This window comes from Mustela nigripes, chromosome 7 (genome assembly GCF_022355385.1).
Source record: "Mustela nigripes isolate SB6536 chromosome 7, MUSNIG.SB6536, whole genome shotgun sequence".
NCBI lineage: Eukaryota > Metazoa > Chordata > Mammalia > Carnivora > Mustelidae > Mustela > Mustela nigripes.
Genome location: NC_081563.1, coordinates 26,861,526 through 26,882,011, shown reverse-complemented (window position 1 = coordinate 26,882,011; position 20,486 = coordinate 26,861,526). Strand labels below are relative to the sequence as shown.

Sequence of the window (20,486 nt, the reverse complement as noted above, 5' to 3'; positions counted from 1 at the left end):
GGCCATAGGGTGAGCGCCCAAGCTTGTCCCAAGCTGGGGAAAATGGCCATGGGGACCTCAGGACGCAGACATCTCACCAGATCCCAAAGTCCTGCAGCGCGTCGTGTCTGTACAGAGCTGCTCCCCTTTCTGTCTCGAGAGTCCCGAGACACTGCGCTCGGTCCCATCACGCGACTCCATCCTGTGCTGTTCTTTCCCCTAGAAGACACGATTCCAAAGAAGGCGGTGTGCCACTTCAGTGGGAAGGCCTACGCGGACGAGGAGCGCTGGGACATTGACAGCTGCACGCACTGCTACTGCCTGCAGGGCCAGACCCTCTGCTCCACCGTCAGCTGCCCCCCTCTGCCCTGCGTCGAGCCCATCAACGTGGAAGGAAGCTGCTGCCCGATGTGCCCAGGTATCTCAGCCGGCGTTCCCAGGCCGTGGCGCTGACCTCGCAAGTGCCCGGCTGAGGCATCCCCGAGTGGAGACAGGGGGCAGGGGTGGGGGTAGCTCGAGAGTGACATCAGGGTGAGTGCCTGGTCGAGGTTCCCTGCTAGAACTGCTCTGGTTCTTCCCATGAGCAGTCTCTAAACATTAGTGGCAGCACAGCTTCAGGGCCATAACAGACTCTTCAGGACACACATCCTGTCTGGGTGGCATGTGTTCCTGTGTGCTGGACCAGCCTGGTTAAAACGGCCCGAGGTCAGACGCAGTAGGGAATCGCTTCACAGCCAGTGCAGGGTGAAATACATCAGAAGCAGAGCAAAAGAGCTGCGTGTCAAGGATCAGCCCTGATCACTCTGCTCGGTTCTTCAATCCCGGCAGTAGCCAGCCTGTCCTGGGCCGCCTGCTCCAAGCCCTCTGCCCAGCACCCGTCTCTGCCCACAGAGACTCCACCCGGCAGCCAAGGAACCCCATACCTGTGCTGCCCCCCACATCCACCCTTCATATCCACTAGCAGCCCACCTCCAGGTCTTAAACCTCAGCCCCCACAGCTGCCCAGATCCCCCCAGGCCTTTTTCCTTCCACGTCTAGGTCTCATGCCCTAGTCCTAGCCCTCGGCAGCACAGGCTGCTGGCGGCATTCCAGAACCCCGGCCCTACACACACAGACTCCACCTGCCATCCAGACCGCAGGGCGCCTGCACTCTAAGAGGGGGTTGGGGTTCCTTTCCATCTTCACCTTGGTTTTTGTGTTTCCTTGCTGCATCATCTTAGAGAATCCAGTTCCATGCGGTGCAGGGAGCTAGGAGTCTGCTAGTAAACGGGACAGTTAAGCTCCGAGAGTTGCACTGTCTGCACTCATTCACCTTTTGTTCAGGAGTCGTGCAGACTAGCCCCAACTGAAGGCTGGGAGATTCTGCCCGCTCAGGAGGCTAAGCCCGTTCCAGAGCCTTCCCTTGGGTTCTGTTCCTGCTTGTCTTGTGGGCCTCGTGTATGTGTAGATGGTGTAGATGGAGAGGCAGGTTTGTTCTGCTGGCTCTTCACTCTGTACCTGGCAGAAAGAAAATCCTTGAGGGTCACGCAAAGCAGAGCGAGGACGAATGTTTGTCTCCCGGGAACTGGTTTGTCTGCTCCACACCACCTGTGTCTCACAGGCTCCATCCCCGTCTTCCCACGAAGATGCTTCTGAGGTACAAATGCCGAGACTTGGTCTTGTATGTTCAGCATCGATTCCCTTCATGCCCACTGGGCTCCTGCCTGTCCAAGGGGCTGCAGAGAATTCAGCAAAGCTCCGTCCACACGGAGCTCACACTTTCCTGGGGAGGGACAGGCAGAAAACAAGCAGAGCGCAGCCAGTCAGGGGGCAAAGGGGAAGGGACGGGTGGTTTTGTCTGAACAGGAGACATTTAGGAGACCCAGAAGAAGGGAAGACTCCCAGGGCAGAGGCAGACCCCTCTGGGTGGAGATGGGGCAGAGCCCTGGGCTGGGACCGCACTGTGCGTGTTGAAGGACAGCCGGGAGCCCTGTGTGGTTGGGCCCGGACAGGAGGGTCAGGCGAGCAGAGGCCGCCGGGAGCTGCCGTGTGCGGTCTCTCTGTGGTGACAGGATTTTACAGAGGGGGAGGGGGAGGGGTGGGTCTTAAGCAAAGGAGGGAAGCTGTGTGGCTTCCCCTTCAGGGGCTGCCTCCCGTGCTGGGTGGAGCGCGGGTGGAGCGCGGACCGCGGGGCTGGGGTCGGGGCTGGGGTCGTGGACGGCCAGAGTGGAAGCCAAGAGCAACCGGAGGCTCCCCAGTAACGCGGGCGAGAGCCGGTCGTGGCTCTGGAGGTGGGAGAAGTGGTCGGGCTGGGATTCTGTTGTGAGGGGAGACTCCGTCAGATTTGAGAAGTGAGGCGAGAGGAGAGAGAAGCCGCAGGTGGCTGGAATGGGCGTGGGCCGCGGTGCGGACTGGCGGCGGTGCGGCGGCCGGTTCGGCCGGTGTGACTGAGAGGCCTCCGCTGTCCGTCCAGGTCGGAGCGCGAGCGACGGTCCGTGTGCAGTCCGGGGTGCAGGGGTGACAGGGAGTGCATCTGTCCATTAGACAGGGGCCGGCCTCAAGTGCTTCGTACGCTTTGGGACTGGATGGCAAGATCCCCCAGGGAGTGAGTGTGGTGGAGGAGGCCGCCAGGACTGCGCCCAGAGACCCGCCAGCTTTGGGAGACCGGGCCGGGGAGAAGGACCAGGCAGGGGGAAGAGGAGACGCAGCCGGAGCCCGGGCGCTGGGACCTGGAAGCCGGGGGCACCTGGGGCAGGGGCGCGGTTAGGGCCTCACAGGAGCCGCGGAGACTGACCGCTGTCATCTAGCATTGTCCTAATCGCCCTGACCGGAGCCGTTTCGGCGCAGTGGTGGAGGCTAAGTTGAATGAAAGTGGTTTCAAAAGAGGAGAGGAGGGTGGATTGGAGACACGGGTCATCAGCCCTGTTACACGGCTCATAAGTGACACTGCTGTCAGGGGAGTGGCCTCGCAGGCTTCGCCAGGACTCGAGGTGGACCTTGCAGGACAGGTGGGTCCCCTTTATTGGAGTGAAATGAAGAGTGTAGACGCCGTCCTTTGTGTGGAGTGGGGAGGCTCATTTTTGAGGTGAATGATGTGGTCAGAAAGGTGCTTTGGGAGAATCAATAGTTGATGTGTAGGAGGGACTAAAGCAGGGGGAGACGAGAGGCCAAGACAGCCATAACTCACATCTCAGACATCGCAGGTGTGTGACAACAAGGCCCCACATCCAGGCGACGTTGCTGTGAGAGGCACTCTCCTTGGTTTGAGACTAAGAAAGGAGAGAGTGCATGTGTAACATACTTGTTCATTAGGAGAGATTGCTCCAGTGACTTCTCGCGTTTACTGTTGGATTGAAATTTAATTTCTGTAACTCCCTTTTCTACACCTGATGTACTATTGATGAATCCCTTCTCCGTCTTCTCTCGAAGCAAACTTTGCAGTCAGTCTAGCTTGGCGCCCTGGCATGGGATGAAGTGCGTCCGTCCGGAAGTTGGGTTCCCACCCTGCTCTCTCCCTGGCTCACTGTGTCGTCTTAGTCCGGGACCTTCACCGACGTGCCCGGCTTCCATTCCTCATATAGGTAGCTCCTGCTACCTCGCGTTGCCCTCTGCACTTATCCACTAGCGATCTGGGTAGCCTCACCCTTTACAAAGCACTTCCCCCCTCTGCTGTCTTAGGATATGAGGACAAAACCCGTGAGCCGGTCAGTGCTTGCGCCGTCCTACAGAAGAAACCGAGGCTCAGGGAAGTTAAGTGAATTATCAGAAGTCATGCCAGCAGTTGGCAGACCTAGGAGTCCTTTCTGGTCCTCAGTTGACTGCAGGTTCCATCTCCCAAGAAATGATGCCTCGGCTTATGAGCCCCGAGCATCCTGCCCCTTATTCCAGGAAACGACATCTTCAGGAAGGTGGCTCTTAAAACTGGCCAGGTATCTCTGAAAGTGAAGTATATCCCCAGTAAGTGGCCTTGGGTTCCTCTGAAGTTGAGAACATATTTGACCGCAGCTGTGGGTCTTCACTGTAACCACGTGCCCGTGATCCACATGGCCTGGCCAGCTGTGTGTGCAGTGCCAGCAGCGGTCAGGGCTCTGACAGTAAGGGCCAGAAGAGCTGTACGTGAGAGTACGGGTCAGACCCAGGCCTTGGCCGTCGAAGCCCTGTCTAGGCAGGGAAGTAGAGTAGCTTTTTTGTTTGTCCAAGTTGTTTTTTGGTCAAAAAAAGACAGCATCCCTTGTAAGTTCACATTGAAGGGAAATGACCCTCTCCCCTTGGGCGTGAGGGCTCCACGCTAAAGCTCTGAGTGTTTTGTGATGAAGAAGGCGGCATGGGGCGACTTTAATCCAAGCCGTACAGAGGTGAGGGGAGCCGACCAGCACCAAGGGCAGGCTGTGAGCCGCCCAGCGGTGAGAGGCCGAGGGCAAGACTGGTCTTACTCCGGGCTGCCTCCCCAAAATGTGGACCAGCGGAGCACACAGGAAGTATTTGTGGACAGGGCCGATATAATTAACCCCCCTAGGGGACCTCCTCCCTGATCCAGGGCACACCCTTCTACCTTTCCCACTGCTGCCAAGCTGAACCTTCCTCAGCACCTGTGGGAGGAGGACTCACCTGTGCATTCTGCTGTTTGTGGGGTTTCCCTTGCGGTCTGCACGTGTGCGGAGAGGCGGTAGGAAGATTTCAAGCTGCTTCTCTGCTGCTCTCATCCCGGAAAACCCTGAGGTGAAGCGGAACCGATCCCCGCCCTCCGTGGGGGTTTGGCTGCTTAGCCATCGACACTGCCAGGTTGTGGCTGGAGTAGATCTCACTTTGGCCTTTCTGCTGAGCTCCCTGACACCAGTTTGGGGGTGGGGGGAGTGGCTGTTGTGACGGGAAAGGTCAGGGCTGCGTGGACCCACAGGGGAGGTGCTCAGAGGTGCTATGGCATGGAAAGATGTCACCTAAATGTCAAGGTCACTTTTCTTTCCAGACTCTTCGGGAAATTCCTGTCACAGAATGAGGGTTTGTCAGTGGGGAAACTAAATGCCATGCTTACCCACCCACCCCAGAATCACCCACCGCGGGTCTACGGAGTCATGACCCGTGAGAATCAGCACATTTTATAAGCTCTTCGGGTGATTCAGAGAGGACAGAGAAGTCTGAGACTCACTGGTGGCACTCCAGCCCCTGCTTCTGTAAATAATACTGCACTGTCAGTAAATTCTCTTTAATTTAACTAGAGTTTTCAGGTATCCCTCTGAAACTCTTAAGTAACTAGGCCTTGCCGTGTCTGAGATGCCAAACCCCGAGCACTTGAAAATCTCTGCATAGCCTCTGGCTTCCCAAAAACTTAACTGCTAATAGCCTCCTGTTAACCAGGAGCCTTACCAGTATCATGAAGAGTCGATTAACACATACTTTGTAGTTCTATGTGTTATATACTCTATTCTTACAACAGAGTAAGCTTTGAGAAAAGAGAATAGCAAAAAAAAATCGTAAGGAAAGAAAAAATTACAGTACTGTACTGATAAAGTGCACTTATAACTAGACCCACACAGTTGAGACCCGTTTGTTCAAGGTCAGCCATATTCAAGTAAGAAAGCAGAAGACTCGGGGACAAAGGCCAAAATAACTTTATTCTTGGGGCAGCAGAAGACCCGAGCAGTGGCGTCACAGAACTGGATTTGAATCCCAGGTCTGCTGGTTCCTGGATGCGTCATCTTGGGCAGTTCATTTACCCTTTCTTCCTGGGCAGACACTCTGTTAACACACAGCGGATGCAGAGCAAATCCTCTCTTCCCTGTCATTTCCCCTTCTCGGTACCTCATCTTACGGTTTATTCTTGAAGGGCAGGGAACTATGGGATAGAGAGAAGTAACTGGAAGCAGAGGATTGTTGGTTCTATTTCTCTAAAACTTCTCTAACTTGTACTGTATGTATTTTATTTTTGTCTCAGTTGGGCTACTAGTGAATATTTAGCATTACCAATGTTGAGTAACCTTATGAAAGTGAGTTTAATAATATGGCAGGATCTGGCTAAAAGGAGCATATGACTGATGCAGACTTTTGTGTCACCTTTTGAGAATAGGGGTTCTCAAGAATTTTCTTTAAAATGTTGTTAATCAGATGGATAAGGGATATATAAATATATTTGTTAGGAGCCAAAGAAAGCTCTGAACTTTTTCACCTGGTCCCTTTTTAAACTTAGCTTTAAAAAGAAAAAAACCCTGATATTTGGGATTAAGAATATTGTTCTTCTTAGATGGTCTTGTTTCATGTTCACATCTTATAGATCAAAGTGCCCACATGATCGGGTTAGATAATAGAACTATATTTGTTAGAGATCATCTTCTAGTCCACATGGTTCCAGTAGTGACAAAGCAGAAGTTTCATCCTCAAGCCGGGCCACACCTGGTCAGGTCTGCCTACAGTCTGTTCCCATCGAGGGGAAGTGACTGGCGGGGAACTGGCCAAGAAATACACAAAGAGTGAAAGATGCTTTTACTTTTTCACTCATAATTATGACATATTTTACATAAATGATTCGACATTCATGGATGAGAGAGAAACTGTTATTAAGGTATAGTATTATACCTTCCATTTCAGCCAGTCCCTGTCAGCTTGCACAAAACTCTAGGGCCAACACCATTTAACATGACAAAGCAGAGTTCTGACCCTGGTGGGGAAGAAAACTTTCTTTTCCATTTTTACATGGTTAAAAGACCTGTTTCCCATGCTTGCAAAGGGAAACTGTTTGTCTTTATGTTTACTCTCTAGAAGTAAAGATATAAATGCAGAAAGCGGGTCTTTCATTTCCCAGGGCATAGTGTACTGAGTTGACTGTACCATCCATTTGGAGTGAGGAAACGGAAGTCAACAGTAAGTAGCTCCTCCATCATCTCTTATGAAAAATGTCCCTTTCTTTTAGAGATGTATGTCCCAGAACCAACCAATATACCCATTGAGAAAACCAATCACCGTGGAGAGATTGACCTGGAGGTCCCATTGTGGCCTACACCCAGTGAAAATGACATCATCCATCTCCCCAGAGGTGAGTGCCCAAGTCAACTGAGATCTCTGTAATCTTACATATGGTCTACTTTTTTTTTTTCTTTAACTTCCTTTGGGTATCTTGTTAAATGGCAAGCCAAAGTAAATACAAAAAATGACTCCAGGGAAGACCTGCTTGGCTATAACATATTTAACCCAAAATAGTACAGTAAGTCTGCAGGTAACTGGGTATAATGCCTCCTTCTGGCTTCACATGCTCAAGAGACTTGGTGATGATGGAAAGAAAGATGTTCCTTGTCCTAAGAGCCTGGTATCTGGAATTTCTAAGACAGCTCTCATATTTGTACATATGTAAGCAGAGGAATAGTAAATTATTCAGTCCCTGTGGACTCTGGAGTAAGCATTTGTGCATTAGGTTACCCTCTGCTTCTAGATTGTTCTTATTCCATCAGAGTTGTTTATTACATGTGCTGATTTTTCTACTCATCAGCTTTATTTCATGCTTTTTTTTCCCCCCAAGCTCTGCCCTTTTAGTTGTGTATAACAAGCACGTTATTCTGTCTCTCAGTAGTTACGTGATAAGGCAAGGCAGGGTTCCTGTCAATATTGCCCTCTCGTTAAAAGTAGACCTCTTGATCAAGAGTATAAACCTGCTCTTAGCCATGACTCAGCACAGCCTCCTGTCTATTCCAAGGACATTCTCAAAATCATTGCTAGTCCATTTCTATATCCTATCTTTTAGGAGAAGCGGTGTCCATTGCTTGAGAGATTAGTGGTCTGTTGTTACTCTAGATATTCTGCAGGCTGTGCTTCTTTAGCTCAAGCCAGGTAACCAGAGAGCCCAACTCCTGGACTCAGTGTTTTAGCTACTTGCATAATGGCTGGGACTGAATTGTGCTTTATCATTACATTTACATTCATTCAGTCGATCGATATTAGTGCCTGCTCTGTGCCACACACAATTGTAGATGCTGGGCTTTCGTCATAAGAACAGCCTTATTTACTGCGATGTATTGAGGACCTGCGCTCACTCAGCTTATGCTTACGGAGCATCTCCGCTACAGAGTCCCTGAGGAGATCATTTCCTCATGTGTCAGTAGCAGGCAAATTTATACTTGTCCTGGGCAAGATTTTTTTTTTAATGTTGAAGACACTATAATCTTGTTCATGATACTTGTTTCCACTTTTGCTTTGGCTGCAGTAAGCCCAAAGCTCAATGTTATGGCCTGCTTTTTGCAACAAAACAGAACTTACGCACTGGACTGAATTTTGTAAATAGACTTGAACTGAAGCTTCCTTTCCCTTTCACTAAGTTTTCCCTAATTTACTTTTCAATTTTCTTGTATAACATATATTCCCAAAACCATTTGCTGTTATCATTTGGAATGCAGTAAGGCAAAAATTCATTCCTTTATTCATTGTGTATTTAAAACCTGAATTCATCAATAAGATGTTATTTTTAACCTTTGGCATTTGTCTTGATGCTGATAAATATGAGGGTTTACTACCATCTGCACTAGATAGAATGACCAGGAAGGTCCTCTTCTTTCCATCCCCAGTTATTAACCCCAAACCACCCCCCATACACATAGGAAGAAGCATATTAACAGATTAATAAGCATATTAACTCTGATTTTTAAACCACAGTCTTAATATCACAGAGCTGTGCTACGATGAGCTGAGTTTCCAGAACATTTTAAAAGCAATTATTTTTGATGGTGTAATTCCTGCATCTTTCACTAACCTGGTCTTTGATGCATTTAGACAACCTGACCACAGTAGTTTATTTGAAAGAAAATAAAAGGAAGGAAACTTCCGGGCATTCTCCTGACTGGTATAGTTAACCTTGTGATCTCTGCACTATTTATGGCAAGAACGATGATTTAAAGGAACATAAACATGTGCATTCATAAAAATAAAATTAAATGTTGTCCCCTGTGCAGTATATTAACTAAGGCAGGAAAATAATCTAATAGGCCTAGTGAGTTTTCAGTAGGTTTATGAAAAGGGAGGCATTTTTGCTTAAAGCTCAGTAAACTGGAATATCAACCAAAAGGACTATGATTCTGGCTTAGTTTTTACTATTTCATTAGTAGTTAGTCTTGACTGTTACTCAGGTGAATCTAAGAAGGTACTTTGTCCTAGTCTCCTATTTGCTGGTAAGCAGGGAGCTAATAAGCTAATATTTCTGCTCCCAAATCTTACAGAAGACCAAATAGGTTAATGTTAATCAGACACTTTTCAGTAATCTAGTTTTAGTCCATTTATACGGTCTACATAGCAATTTTATTTTCTTGGCTAGCAAGAACCAGCTTTATCCTGCCCAGTTATTAACCTTCTCGCCCTGGTATTTCCCGTCTCCCATCCATCCCTGAGAGCTCTGCCCTCTCCTGAGAGCTCCTTGGGTCATTACATTTGAATCGTGTAGCCTGAAAGCACTGGGAAGAAATGAAACCAAGTCCTCGATCTCCACTTGCAGTGTAACTAAAGTAATCCTTGAAAAATCTTGCTTAAGTAATAAATACTTGTTTTTCTTCTAGACATGGGTCACCTGCAGGCCGATTACAGAGATAACAACAGGCTGCATCCAAGCAGAGATTCTTCACTGGACTCCATTGCCTTGGTTGTGGTTCCCATAGTAATCATCCTCTCTGTTATCATTGTCCTCCTGTACATCAATCAGAAGAAACAGTGGATGCCACTGCTTTGCTGGTATCGAACACCAACTAAGGTACCGTCCCGAAAAAGTCTGTCTCCTGAGTGACCAAACTGGGAAGGCTTACATGCTTACATTTACTTAAATTGCTCGATGTCTTTTGTGTTAGCCCGTGAAAATTTTGTGGTCTTCATGGCCTCAAATGCATGGCACGCTGGAGCCATCCATTACAGAGTCCTTGCCGGGGGCTGCAGCCCGCACTGGGTGGTTCCCCGTCCTCCACTGGTTAATGAATCCTGACCTCCCACACGTCCCGGTCCTGGATTTACAATTTCAAAAAAACATACTTCTGCATTGATCCCTAAGTCATTATTTATATTATAAATTAAAACTTGAATTTCTCAGTGCTCTGTCAGCTTAGAATCGGGAAAGAAATCCTAGAGAGAGGGTGCCAGCACTCGGGCAAGAGCCACAAGACCCAGTGTCCTGAGCATGTCCAGAACTCCAAAGGGAAAGGAGACGTACCCAGGGTAACCCCCCGGGGGAGAGGTGGCAGAAGACTCTGGAAAGGCTAAGATAACACTCGAAAAGGCAGAGAGAGAAAATATTTCTATTTCACATTGAGAAAGAAAGAACATGTATTTGTTGTCAAATAAGCCTATTTTAAAAGCCAAGGAAGTTTATGTTCATTAAAGGGAGGAAGTCATGACTCCCAACCATAAGTCTACGTTTCACATTTAGGTTTTTTTCTTTAAAAATAAATCCTATACCCTTAAGAATTGAAAACAGCTTGAATAAGTATTTTAATCCAGTTTACCATCTAGATAATTCTTCCATATAAAACTCCCGTCAGATGCTTATCTGGCCTCTGATTTTCTTTCAAGAAATACACTTTGGGCACCACCTTTACTGGGCACCTGCGGGTTAGGACGTGGGGGCTGGGCAAGACCCAGTCCCCAGGACACAAAGCTGGGAAAAGAGACCAGCTCGTCACATGCACGGCCTGGCTGGCTACTGACCTGGGCCGGGCTCTCTGGTGACTCCCACTCCTCCTTCGGCCCTTACCCCACATTAAGGATTTGAAAATAGTCCGTGACTTCCCCAGTCTCTTTTCTCAGTTCCTTCATCCACTCCCTTTGACCTAATTTATTGACAGTTCACTTGCAGACACAGTTTGTGAGGCAGGACCCCTTACAAAACGACCGCTTGCGCCAGAACAGAGTGTAGACGGCCCGTCCAGTCTGCCCGCTGGTATCCTGCAAAGCAATCACCTCATTTGAGTTGGGACTGCATTTGTTAACTTAGGATACATAAAAGAGCTAATTCTTTGTGGTTTTCCCTCCTCTCATTAAATAGCCTTCTTCCTTAAATAATCAGCTGGTGTCTGTGGACTGCAAGAAAGGAAGCAGAGTCCCGGTGGACAGTTCACAGAGGATGCTAAGAATCGCTGAACCGGACGCAAGATTCAGTGGCTTCTACAGCATGCAAAAACAGAACCACCTACAGGCGGACAATTTCTACCAGACAGTGTGAAGACAGGCGACGTGGCTGAGGGTTTGAGAGACAGAAAACGACTAAATCTGCTTTTAAGAGTAAACTAGAATTCGTGCACTTGCTTAGTGGATCGTTTCGGATTGTGACTTGATGTACAGCGCTGAGAACTCCCCGGGATGGGCTCTGTCTACAGCAGTGTGCAGAACAAAGCATTCCCACTTTCCTCAAGATAACTGACCAAGCGTTTTCTTAGAACCAAAGTTTTCAAAGTTGCTAAGATATATTTGCTTGTAATATAGCTGTAGAGATATTTGGGGGCGGGGACAGTGAGTTCAGTGGGGGAGATGGGTTGGGCGGGTGGCGTTAGGAAGGCAGATTGGTCAGCTGAGCTCGGGGGTGGGGGGAGAAATCCAGTTAAAATAAAAGCAATTGAGTGGCCCAGAGGAGCTTTTTTTGCCTCTTGCTCTGAAGACTGCACTGGTTGCTTCAAAGCTCGGGCCAAGTGAGCGGGAAACAAAGGCCTTATGATCCAGCTGCCATGGTCACCTTAGGACTGCAGACGAGCGCACCAGCACCTGTCGCTAGCCATCCCCGGGCTAAAGCCATGAGTTTCTTTTCTATACAGTCACGCTGCAGTGGGCAGTGAGGAAGCAGGAGAAATGCGCTGCCGCGTTTCTCTGATGCGGGTTGTAACAGAGATAGTTAAAACTTTTTGCTGCTTTTTGTTTTCTTGCAAGCAATCAGCCAGTTCCTAGCAGAGTCAGCGAGTGAACAAGACCTAGGTCATTTCTTGATGTGAGCACTGGAGCTTTTCTTACCACAGCGTGGCAGGAACGAGGGAGGGGCGAAGGACCCCAGGTATTTCCAGGGGCTGTACTCCATTGTCTGTCGTGGCTTTGTTCTCTTGTTGGGTGTTCATAGTTTTTGTTGAAGCTCTAGCTTAAGAAGAAACTTTTTTTAAAAAGGACTGTTTGGGGATTTTTGTTTTCCTTATTATATACTGATTCTACAAAATAGAAACTACTTCATTTTAATTGTATATTATTCAAGCACCTTTGTTGAAGCTCAAAAAAAAATATGCCTCCTTAAACTTTAGCAATTATAGGAATATTTATGTAACTATCTTATGCTTCAAAAAAACAAAAGTATTTGTGTGCGTGTGTATATAATATATATATGCATATATATTTATACACATACAATTTATGTTTTCCTGTTGAATGTATTTTTATGAGATTTTAACCAGAACAAAGACAAACAGGCATTCCATATCAATGCTTTTGATCACCTACAAATTTTTATGAACACAAAATCTCATTCTACCTGCAGTTTAATTGGGAAGAAAGATGTGTGTGGTGAGTGTGTGTGAGTGTGAGTGTGTGTACACACACGCCTTTTGCAGTCAGCATCACACGTGCTATGGAGAAGGTATTCCTTTACTAAAATCTTCCTCATTCAGATATGCTTTCTGTTGGTTTTCAGTTTGCTCACGGCCAGAAACACTGATGGCAGTTTATCTGCGTCACTAATCAGCTCCTGGATTTTTTTTTTCTTCAAACAACTGTTTGAAACAACTACTGGAATATTGTCCATAATAAGCTGGAAGTTTGTTGTAGTTTGCCTCAAATAGAACTGACTGTATACTATAGTGTTAACTTTTCAAACAGCTCTTAGCACTTTTATACTAATTACCCATTTGTGCATTGATTTTTCTTTTTAAAATGCTTGTTGTGAAAGACACAGATACCCAGTATGCTTAATGTGAAAAGAAAATGTGTTCTGTTTTGTACAGGAACTTTCAAGTATTGTTGTAAATACTTGGACAGAGGTTGCTGAACTTTAAAAAAAAATTAATTTATTATTATAATGACCTAATTTATTAATCTGAAGATTAACCATTTTTTTTGTCTTAGAATATCAAAAGGAAAAGAAAAAGGTGTTCTAGCTGTTTGCATCAAAGGAAAAAAGAAGATTTATTATCAAGGGGCAATATTTTTATCTATTTCCAAAATAAATTTGTTAATGATACGATGTTACCAAAATAGATTTACATCAGCCTGATTAGTATAAAATTTTGTTGACAATTAATCCATTCCTGGCATAAAAAATCTCTATCAAAAAATTGTAAATGCTTGCTTTTTGTTTTTTCAATCATGGCCATATTATGAAAATACTAACAGGATATAGGATGAGGTGTAAATTTTTTTATTATTATTTTAAAGATATGATTTATCCTGAGTGCTGTATCTATTACTCTTTTACTTTGGTTCCTGTTGTGCTCTTGTAAAAGAAAAACAAATATAATTTCCTGAAGAATAAAATAGATATATGGCACTTGGAGTGCACTGGGGGTCCTACGGTTTATTTTGTTTTCCTCAAACCACAAGCCATGAGGGAATTATTTGCAGCTGGGTTCTTGACAACAAATCAACACTTTGAATCTCAATCACAGAAAGGACTAGCAGTCCTTGTGTGTTAAGGTTATCGGTCTGACAATGACCCTGCAGCTCTGGGGCTGCTCTTAGAGGGCAGGCCTTGCCCTGCAAATCCTTGTAAAAAATCCTGTATCGGGAGAGATGGCACTTCAGTGCTGCTCTTAGACTTAAAACCTACCTGTCCTCAGTGACAAACCAGAAACCTGCTCAGCCTCTCCTCACTGGTATCAAAATCCATTCATCATGCAGACAAGAAAGGCCAAGGTGGGAAACGCAGGCCCTTCACCACTGAAGAAGCAAATTTATTAAGCAAAATCAGAGAAATCTCATTATCAGGTGACTGGGATTTGAAAGGAAAAAAATACTGTACTTTCTTACAGACTCTAGAAGCAACAACTTAAAAATGAACTATAAACAAAACACTGTTAAATTTCTTGTTAAAAAAAAAAAACCTATCCTCAAGGTCTTCTCTCTTATGCCTTCTAAAGTAGTATTTTTCTTAGTATAGGCATTATTTTCACAAATTTGCATTTAGTTGAAGTTATTAATTGTATTATGTATGTATGCATCTTCATCACCTCGAGGGCAGGGAGTAAGTCCCATAGTCACTGTCAAACTACTGACAAAACAAGACAAGCGCAAGCCCCTCGCAGCCCCAGGAAACCGCAGAGATGCCACAACAGCCTCCAGCTCCACCCTGAGCTGCTGCTTTGGCAGCCCTGGTGTCCCAGTTATGCAGTGGAAGGAGGAATAGGGATGGGCCGTGTGTGCTCCCAGATGCTGAGCTGGAACCTGAAAGCCCCTTGCCAGGTCCTCTGTAACTCTTCGCACACTCCTGCGGTCTGAGGGACGGAGCTGCCATAGCTGTGGGGAATGTCTCGGACCCAGGAAAAGAGCAGGCCTTCTGTCATCCCACAGCAACCTGGGGCAACCTGAAAAAGTCTGTCTTGCCCCTCCTTAACCATCATGAAGCTAATCAGGTTCACCAGCTTACACGCCGTAGTGATGGACAACATGTAGAATGGTAAAGGGGAGAATCTAGCACTGCGAGGGAAGAAAAATCTTAAGAAGTACAACAAAAACACACAAAAAAAAATCTCTCCGACATACATTACCCTTTTTTCCAACATTTATTAAATGGCAATGACTTGACTGGAACTGGCAGAGAAGTGTCTCAGGACCAGAGCCAGGCGGATGAGTAGCTGCTTCCCAGGGTAGCACGTGGGGAGGACACTTGGGCACGAAGGACACAGAGCAGGAGTTGGGGGGGGGGGGGTGCTGCGCAGACATGAAAGCACCTCAAGGAACACAGACTCCCTGTAAAGGACACTTCTTCGCAGACATGGGAAGCAAAACATAAAAACATACAGAGTTCAACAATACAAAGTTCTGAAAGTGAATGGCAACTTCATGGTTAACGCGTGAACAGTGGAGAAACCAGTAGCAACCTCCAGCGTCCGCCCTGTCGGCCCTCTCCGCCCCCCCACCCCCCCACCCCCGGGCCCTCTGCGGCCACCGAGCGCACGTTCCACTTCGGCTTCTTCCAACAACAGCCCACAGGTCAGCGTCCGTCTCCCTGGACAATACTGGTAGGTAATATTTATCCTGACAGTCCCCTTATAAAGATCAGTGTCGGTTCTTGCCACCATCGAAGAACAGCTACAACATAAATCACTCAGTGCTTTAATCTAGTTCTTTAGTGCAGCTCAGATCTAGAAAGTCAAACACTCAACTGGTCGTACTGTCAATTCAGAAAAAATACAACTGCGCATGCACAAAAGGACTCCCCCTTCCTCTACAAATTAGAGGAGAGAAGAGCTCGTAACTGTTAGTATTTAACACAAAAACACCTCTAGAATTGAGAACAGTGCCGTACTGCTCATGGGTCATAATATAAAGAATTAGTGAAAGCATGATCTAGTAATACTGAATCACAAACCCAAGTTCGAGTGTGCTGAGTTTCCAACGGCAGGAAGGGAATGGTAGCCAGCTTTCAGATCAACGCTATACGAGACGTCGCTTGTAGTCCACGAAAGAAAGCCGCTCCTGACGCAAAGCTGCCCTATGTAGGGCAGAGAACTAGAGGAGGAAGAAAGACTTTTAAATAGAAATGTAGATTTCATATATATTTACACATGATGTATATACACTATATGTATACAAAAATATACTATTAATCATGAGAACAAAGAATCTACAGTAGCAACTTTTTACAAAAGGTTTGAAAAGCCTACAGCCAACAGTGAAAAGTTCTCTCAAGACACATTTATTAAAATTGCCCAGAAATGAGATACCAAAAGGCCATGTCACTTAGGGTACCACTTAAGAGATTAAGAACCCGTAACGTTAGCCCTATACCTTCAGGCTTAGAACACGGCCAAGCAGCTCCCCAGGAAGTGAAGAAGGGTTGCAAGTCTGCACACACACAGAGCAGCAAGCCTGTCTACACGGCCAGCCTTCCGTACAATCGAAGCCTCGGCGGGGTCATTCAGCTGGTATGAGAAAAACCTTAAGGAGCCCAAACAGCATCCAGCCCACCTTTCTCTGGCCAAATGAGGCCCCTTTTCTACCTTCTTCCATTTCACACCTTCGCATTAAAATGAACATTGAGCAGCCAAGCCATAGTCTTTGCTGTTACAACTACGGCAAGTCCCACCAAGAAAGCGAAAGGAGGGTGTTCCCTTGAGGAGGACCCCCTGCCAGCGAACCTTCTAGTGGGGCGGGGACCTGCACTCTGAGGTAGAGGAATCGCGGACTGGCTGCGGACTTCCAGGATGGGTGGAAGAGAGCGTTTTCGGTCAGCCCCCGTCCATACCTTCACATGCAAATGAACACCTGAGCATCACACACAGGCCTACTCCATGCTCAGGCGGCGGAGTCGCTAGCTGGGTCTGAACCCTAGCTGCTTTTCCACCCAGACCTCAGGCTGAGACAAAGCCACAGCACATGCACACAAGCGGCTCTGAGAAGCAGCCCGGGAACAGACTGGCCTGGCTCATGGGCTGGAGCAGGGGGCACAGAATGGGTAAGTGCCGCTTCCCTAAGGCCCGTGGTATAGGCTCAGTTACAGGCCTGGGTCTTCAGAGGAAAAACTTCAACATCATTTGCCCCCAGAACACTCTGTTCTCTGGGTCATAAAATTCTTCCATGCGGTCAAATGATAAAACAGCCAGAGAATGCATCAGAAGCTCATTCTCTCTGGTGCTCATGGTAGTGCCTTAGGAACCCGCTAGAATTAAAAATCAAGACATGTTCTTTATGTTCATCTCATTCCTGTCTCACATGTGTAAGAACAAACCTCAGAACAATCCAGCTTTCACACCAATGCTAGCACAACATAAAAGCAAACCAAGGTGTCAGGTATTAAAAAAGAAAATTCAGAATGTAAAAGGAAGAAAAAGCCCTCTATCAGAAGAACACAGCTTATGTATAAATTCAATTTATTATTTGCAAACCCCTACCCCACCCCTAACCTACTAATGACTGGCTCCAGTCCAAGTCTCTTACAGGTGAAACTTAACACATCACTCAGTTTGGACTCCCATTACCTTCTAAGGTTCCCTCTTTACAAGGTTGTGGTTGAAGAAACTTCTCATCTGAATTACCTAACATTTCAGAAATCCCCAGCTTCCTATGGTTCGGTCAGCAACTCGGACGCAGAAGAGAGAGAACCCAAAGGAAAATGTTACCAGAAGAGGACTACTCTCAATATTGGATCACACCCTATAGGGTGAATTTTAGGATGCTTGGAAAATCCATCACCTGAATAACTGCTGCCTTACAGAAAATAATTTCATTGAAAAGTATTAGTTTTGCCTATAATAAGTTCATCAGTTCACTCTTCATCATCCAAATTTTCTTTCCTCAGCAAAGTAAGTGTCTTCATTAACTTCTTTTTTATAGAATTTTTTTTTTTAATTATTTGACAGAGGGAGAGAGAGAGAGATCACAAGTAGGCAGAGAGGCAGACAGAGAGAGAGGAGGAAGCAGGCTCCCCGCTGAGCAGAGAGCCCAATGTGGGGCTCGATCCCAGGACCCTGAGATCATGACCTGAGCTGAAAGCAGAGGCTTATTAATCCACTGAGCCACCCAGACGCCCCTCATTAACTTCTTAAATGACCTTCCTTCACCTCATCCCTGCTCCCAACCTGTGATATTGATCTTGCTAAGATTTATGGCTCATTTTTCACTGTTCTAGTTGATGAAAATCCACTCTTTTCCTCCCTCCCTTCCCTGTCCCTTATAGCAATCCCTTTCATAGTCCCTCTGGGACTCTTCACTGATTTGACTGTCCCCTCTTTCATACATCCTCACAATCTGTCCTTCCCTCTCCGTCGTCCCCAAGATGGCAGAGACCACCTTACTCAACCCCATCCAGCGTCAGTCAACACCTCAGACTCACAGAAGTGTGGGAATGCCTCCATAATATTTCCTCCACTGCCTGCCTCCATGCTTATGGCTGACTGTCAACTTATTTCCACTAGCTCGAGACCCCAAATAAAAGTTGAATTTTATATACTATAACTCATAACGTAAGTAGCATAAGTAAGCCACGCATCTACTCTCACTCTGCACAAATGACATTGATAAAACTATGTCTGGAAGTTACTCTTTGTTCTATTAGCAAGTCGATCCGTTCATCGACTCATCAAAACTTCCCAACCGTTGCACACATATCGTAAGACTCACCTTTCAGTATATAATCAGTTAACAAGCTCGGAACCTTTTCACTGTCCTCTTTCATGGCATGAAGAACTACAAAATAAAAGAGAAAAATATAAGGCAACAACTTCAAATTCAGATGGAAAATCTCAATTACATTGTAGCCTTAATTAATTAGATGGTATAACACATCCGTGTGGAAATAAAAACACAAATGCTCAAGAATGTAGTTAAGTCCTTATTCAGGTGACAATGGTCCTATTACCCGAGACTCCTCTCCCCGATTTGAAACTTCCAAACAGTGGAACCAGGAAAGAGGAAGGGGCTTATTTACACAGAGCCTCAGGTTTGTCATCATAAATATTGGGAAGTGAGGTCCCGCCGTGAGCACTTCCGTGGGCCCTAGGGAACAGGAGAGCCTCAGTCTGCAGATCTCACAAGCTGGAGAGTCTAAGATAAGTGACCAGTGAGCTACGTTCTCCAAGGATGTCTGTCAGCCCTCTCGGAAACTGTGAGAGACCAAAACAAGGACTGACCTCGCAGAGCAGCACCCAGCCAGGCTGCTTCTAGACTACGGAGGAACCTTGGTGAATCAGCCTTATCCTAAGGGAATTCTTTGACAATTTTATCTCTAAGCAAAGACAAATAGAAAAATCGGCTTTTAGAATGGTTAAAACTTTCAGCAACTGAGGTACACATAAACACGTGAAGAAATGCTACACTCGCTCGGTACTCTCCTCAGAGCATCCCGCGGACAATGCTGCACTCTTTCCCCCCAAAATAGAACAAAACGACATGGTGTAACTGGCAAGTCCTCAACCTGGGCTTACACCCTGGCCTTCCCACTTCCCCGCTGTGGGACTTGGAGCACGTTCCTTAGCCACCCAGTGCACCAAGTTCCTCGTTTGTAAAATAAGAACCATCCCCAGACCAGTCTCAAAGGCTTGTGATTACCAAGTTACTAATTCAGATGTGACGGACTTAGAATAGTGCCCCGCACGGAATATATGCTGTGTAAGCATTAGCCGTACTGACGAACACAACTAATCCTGACTCTTCTTACTATGGCTGTGTTCCTCCAACAGCTTTTCTGAGGAAGGCTATATAACCAGAAATGCCGCCCCATCTCCCCGGGGCTTCTCCCGTGGCTAACATCTACAAGGTGGTGGAAGCAGAGGTGCCCATTCTCCCCCAAGTTTTCCCGAGATAACCACTTCTTATTTTCAAAGTGAAAGTCATGCTAACTTGGACATTCGTTCATGCCCCCATACATGTTCACTCACCCAGAGATTCCAAATGGTGTCTGTCTACAACAAATACATCACCTGAGAATCAGCCTGAGGACATTTTGGTGTGGGAATTATGATGACTTTGGTTTGGCCAAGTATGTCTGTCCTTGATCTGAGAAGCCGAGGTCTTTCAATAATTCTGGCTTCCAAGGCAATATTTATGTCGCCTTCTGAGAAGGCTACTCTGTTCAGTATTTCTGCTTCCCATCATGCTTTAGATTTATTTTCAGTTCTACATAAAATCACATGCCATAAGCTAGCATTATTAAAAAGTACAGTGGACTGGGAATTAAGAGATCCAGCCCTGTAATTAACCATTCACCATTCCCCTTGTGATCTCAGATACTACGTCTCGTGAGTTCCTCTGGAAAATCAGAGGGCTGGCCACGCAGTTAATCTCGTCATTCTCTATTTTAGACTGGCTAGCATCATTTGATTTATTATTAAAGGCTCTTCAAGGATTGTTCACCAAAGGAAGGAATAATAGCTTCAGGTAACAGCTCACCCCATTCATGCCTCCGTATTCCTAAATTCCAAAATAGGTCTCATCACCAATATCCATTCCTGTGATTCCCTCTCACTTGGCTCCCTCTTTAAATCAGCAGTTATTACAAAGACTTACAGTTGCAAAGAATCTAACAGGTCAGCAAATCCAGCCCCTTCAAAGAAAACAAGTGACTTAACCCAAATCACACATATGTTCATTTTTTACTATGAGGGAAACAGAAAATATTTTTATCCTTGTTTTTCATTGTGACTATGAGAAAGTAAGTAACATCCAAGGATATCACTGTAAATAACAGGGACCGAACTAGAATTCATGGCTCATTTATGGTTACCATAAGAAAGATTCAATGGGGAATATATATTTAAGTCTAACAAATTATTTTAAAATACAAGCGTCTTGAAGGTGGAGTATCTTTTCTGCTTTGTTCACTGAAACATCTCAATGTCCAGAACACAGCCTGGCACAGAATTGGCCTTTTTAATATTTGCTGAATGACT

The 20,486-nt window shown here is 46.2% G+C and overlaps 2 protein-coding genes across 7 annotated transcripts in view; one reads left to right on the top strand and one right to left on the bottom strand.

The window, feature by feature from the left end:
* The window catches only part of CRIM1 (cysteine rich transmembrane BMP regulator 1), a 189,751-nt gene extending 176,311 nt beyond the window's left edge, over positions 1–13,440 (top strand). For 3 of the 4 annotated variants that reach the window (XM_059405431.1, XM_059405432.1, XM_059405433.1), the window contains 4 exons: positions 203–397; positions 6,863–6,985; positions 9,486–9,676; positions 10,958–13,440. In XM_059405431.1, the coding sequence (XP_059261414.1) occupies positions 203–397; positions 6,863–6,985; positions 9,486–9,676; positions 10,958–11,134 (686 nt within the window). In that variant the 3' untranslated portion in view covers positions 11,135–13,440. The remainder of the gene's footprint in view (positions 1–202; positions 398–6,862; positions 6,986–9,485; positions 9,677–10,957) is intronic. The other variant, XM_059405430.1, reaches the window with a different exon arrangement.
* A 1,201-nt stretch (positions 13,441–14,641) lies between these two features.
* Positions 14,642–20,486, bottom strand: part of FEZ2 (fasciculation and elongation protein zeta 2) — a 42,168-nt gene continuing 36,323 nt past the window's right edge. For 2 of the 3 annotated variants that reach the window (XM_059405427.1, XM_059405429.1), the window contains 2 exons: positions 18,220–18,285; positions 14,642–15,609 (listed from right to left, as the gene is read on the bottom strand). In XM_059405427.1, coding sequence (XP_059261410.1) covers positions 15,593–15,609; positions 18,220–18,285 — 83 coding nt within the window. In that variant the 3' untranslated portion in view covers positions 14,642–15,592. Of the gene's footprint in view, positions 15,610–16,828; positions 16,858–18,219; positions 18,286–20,486 lie in introns of all 3 variants that reach the window. The other variant, XM_059405428.1, reaches the window with a different exon arrangement.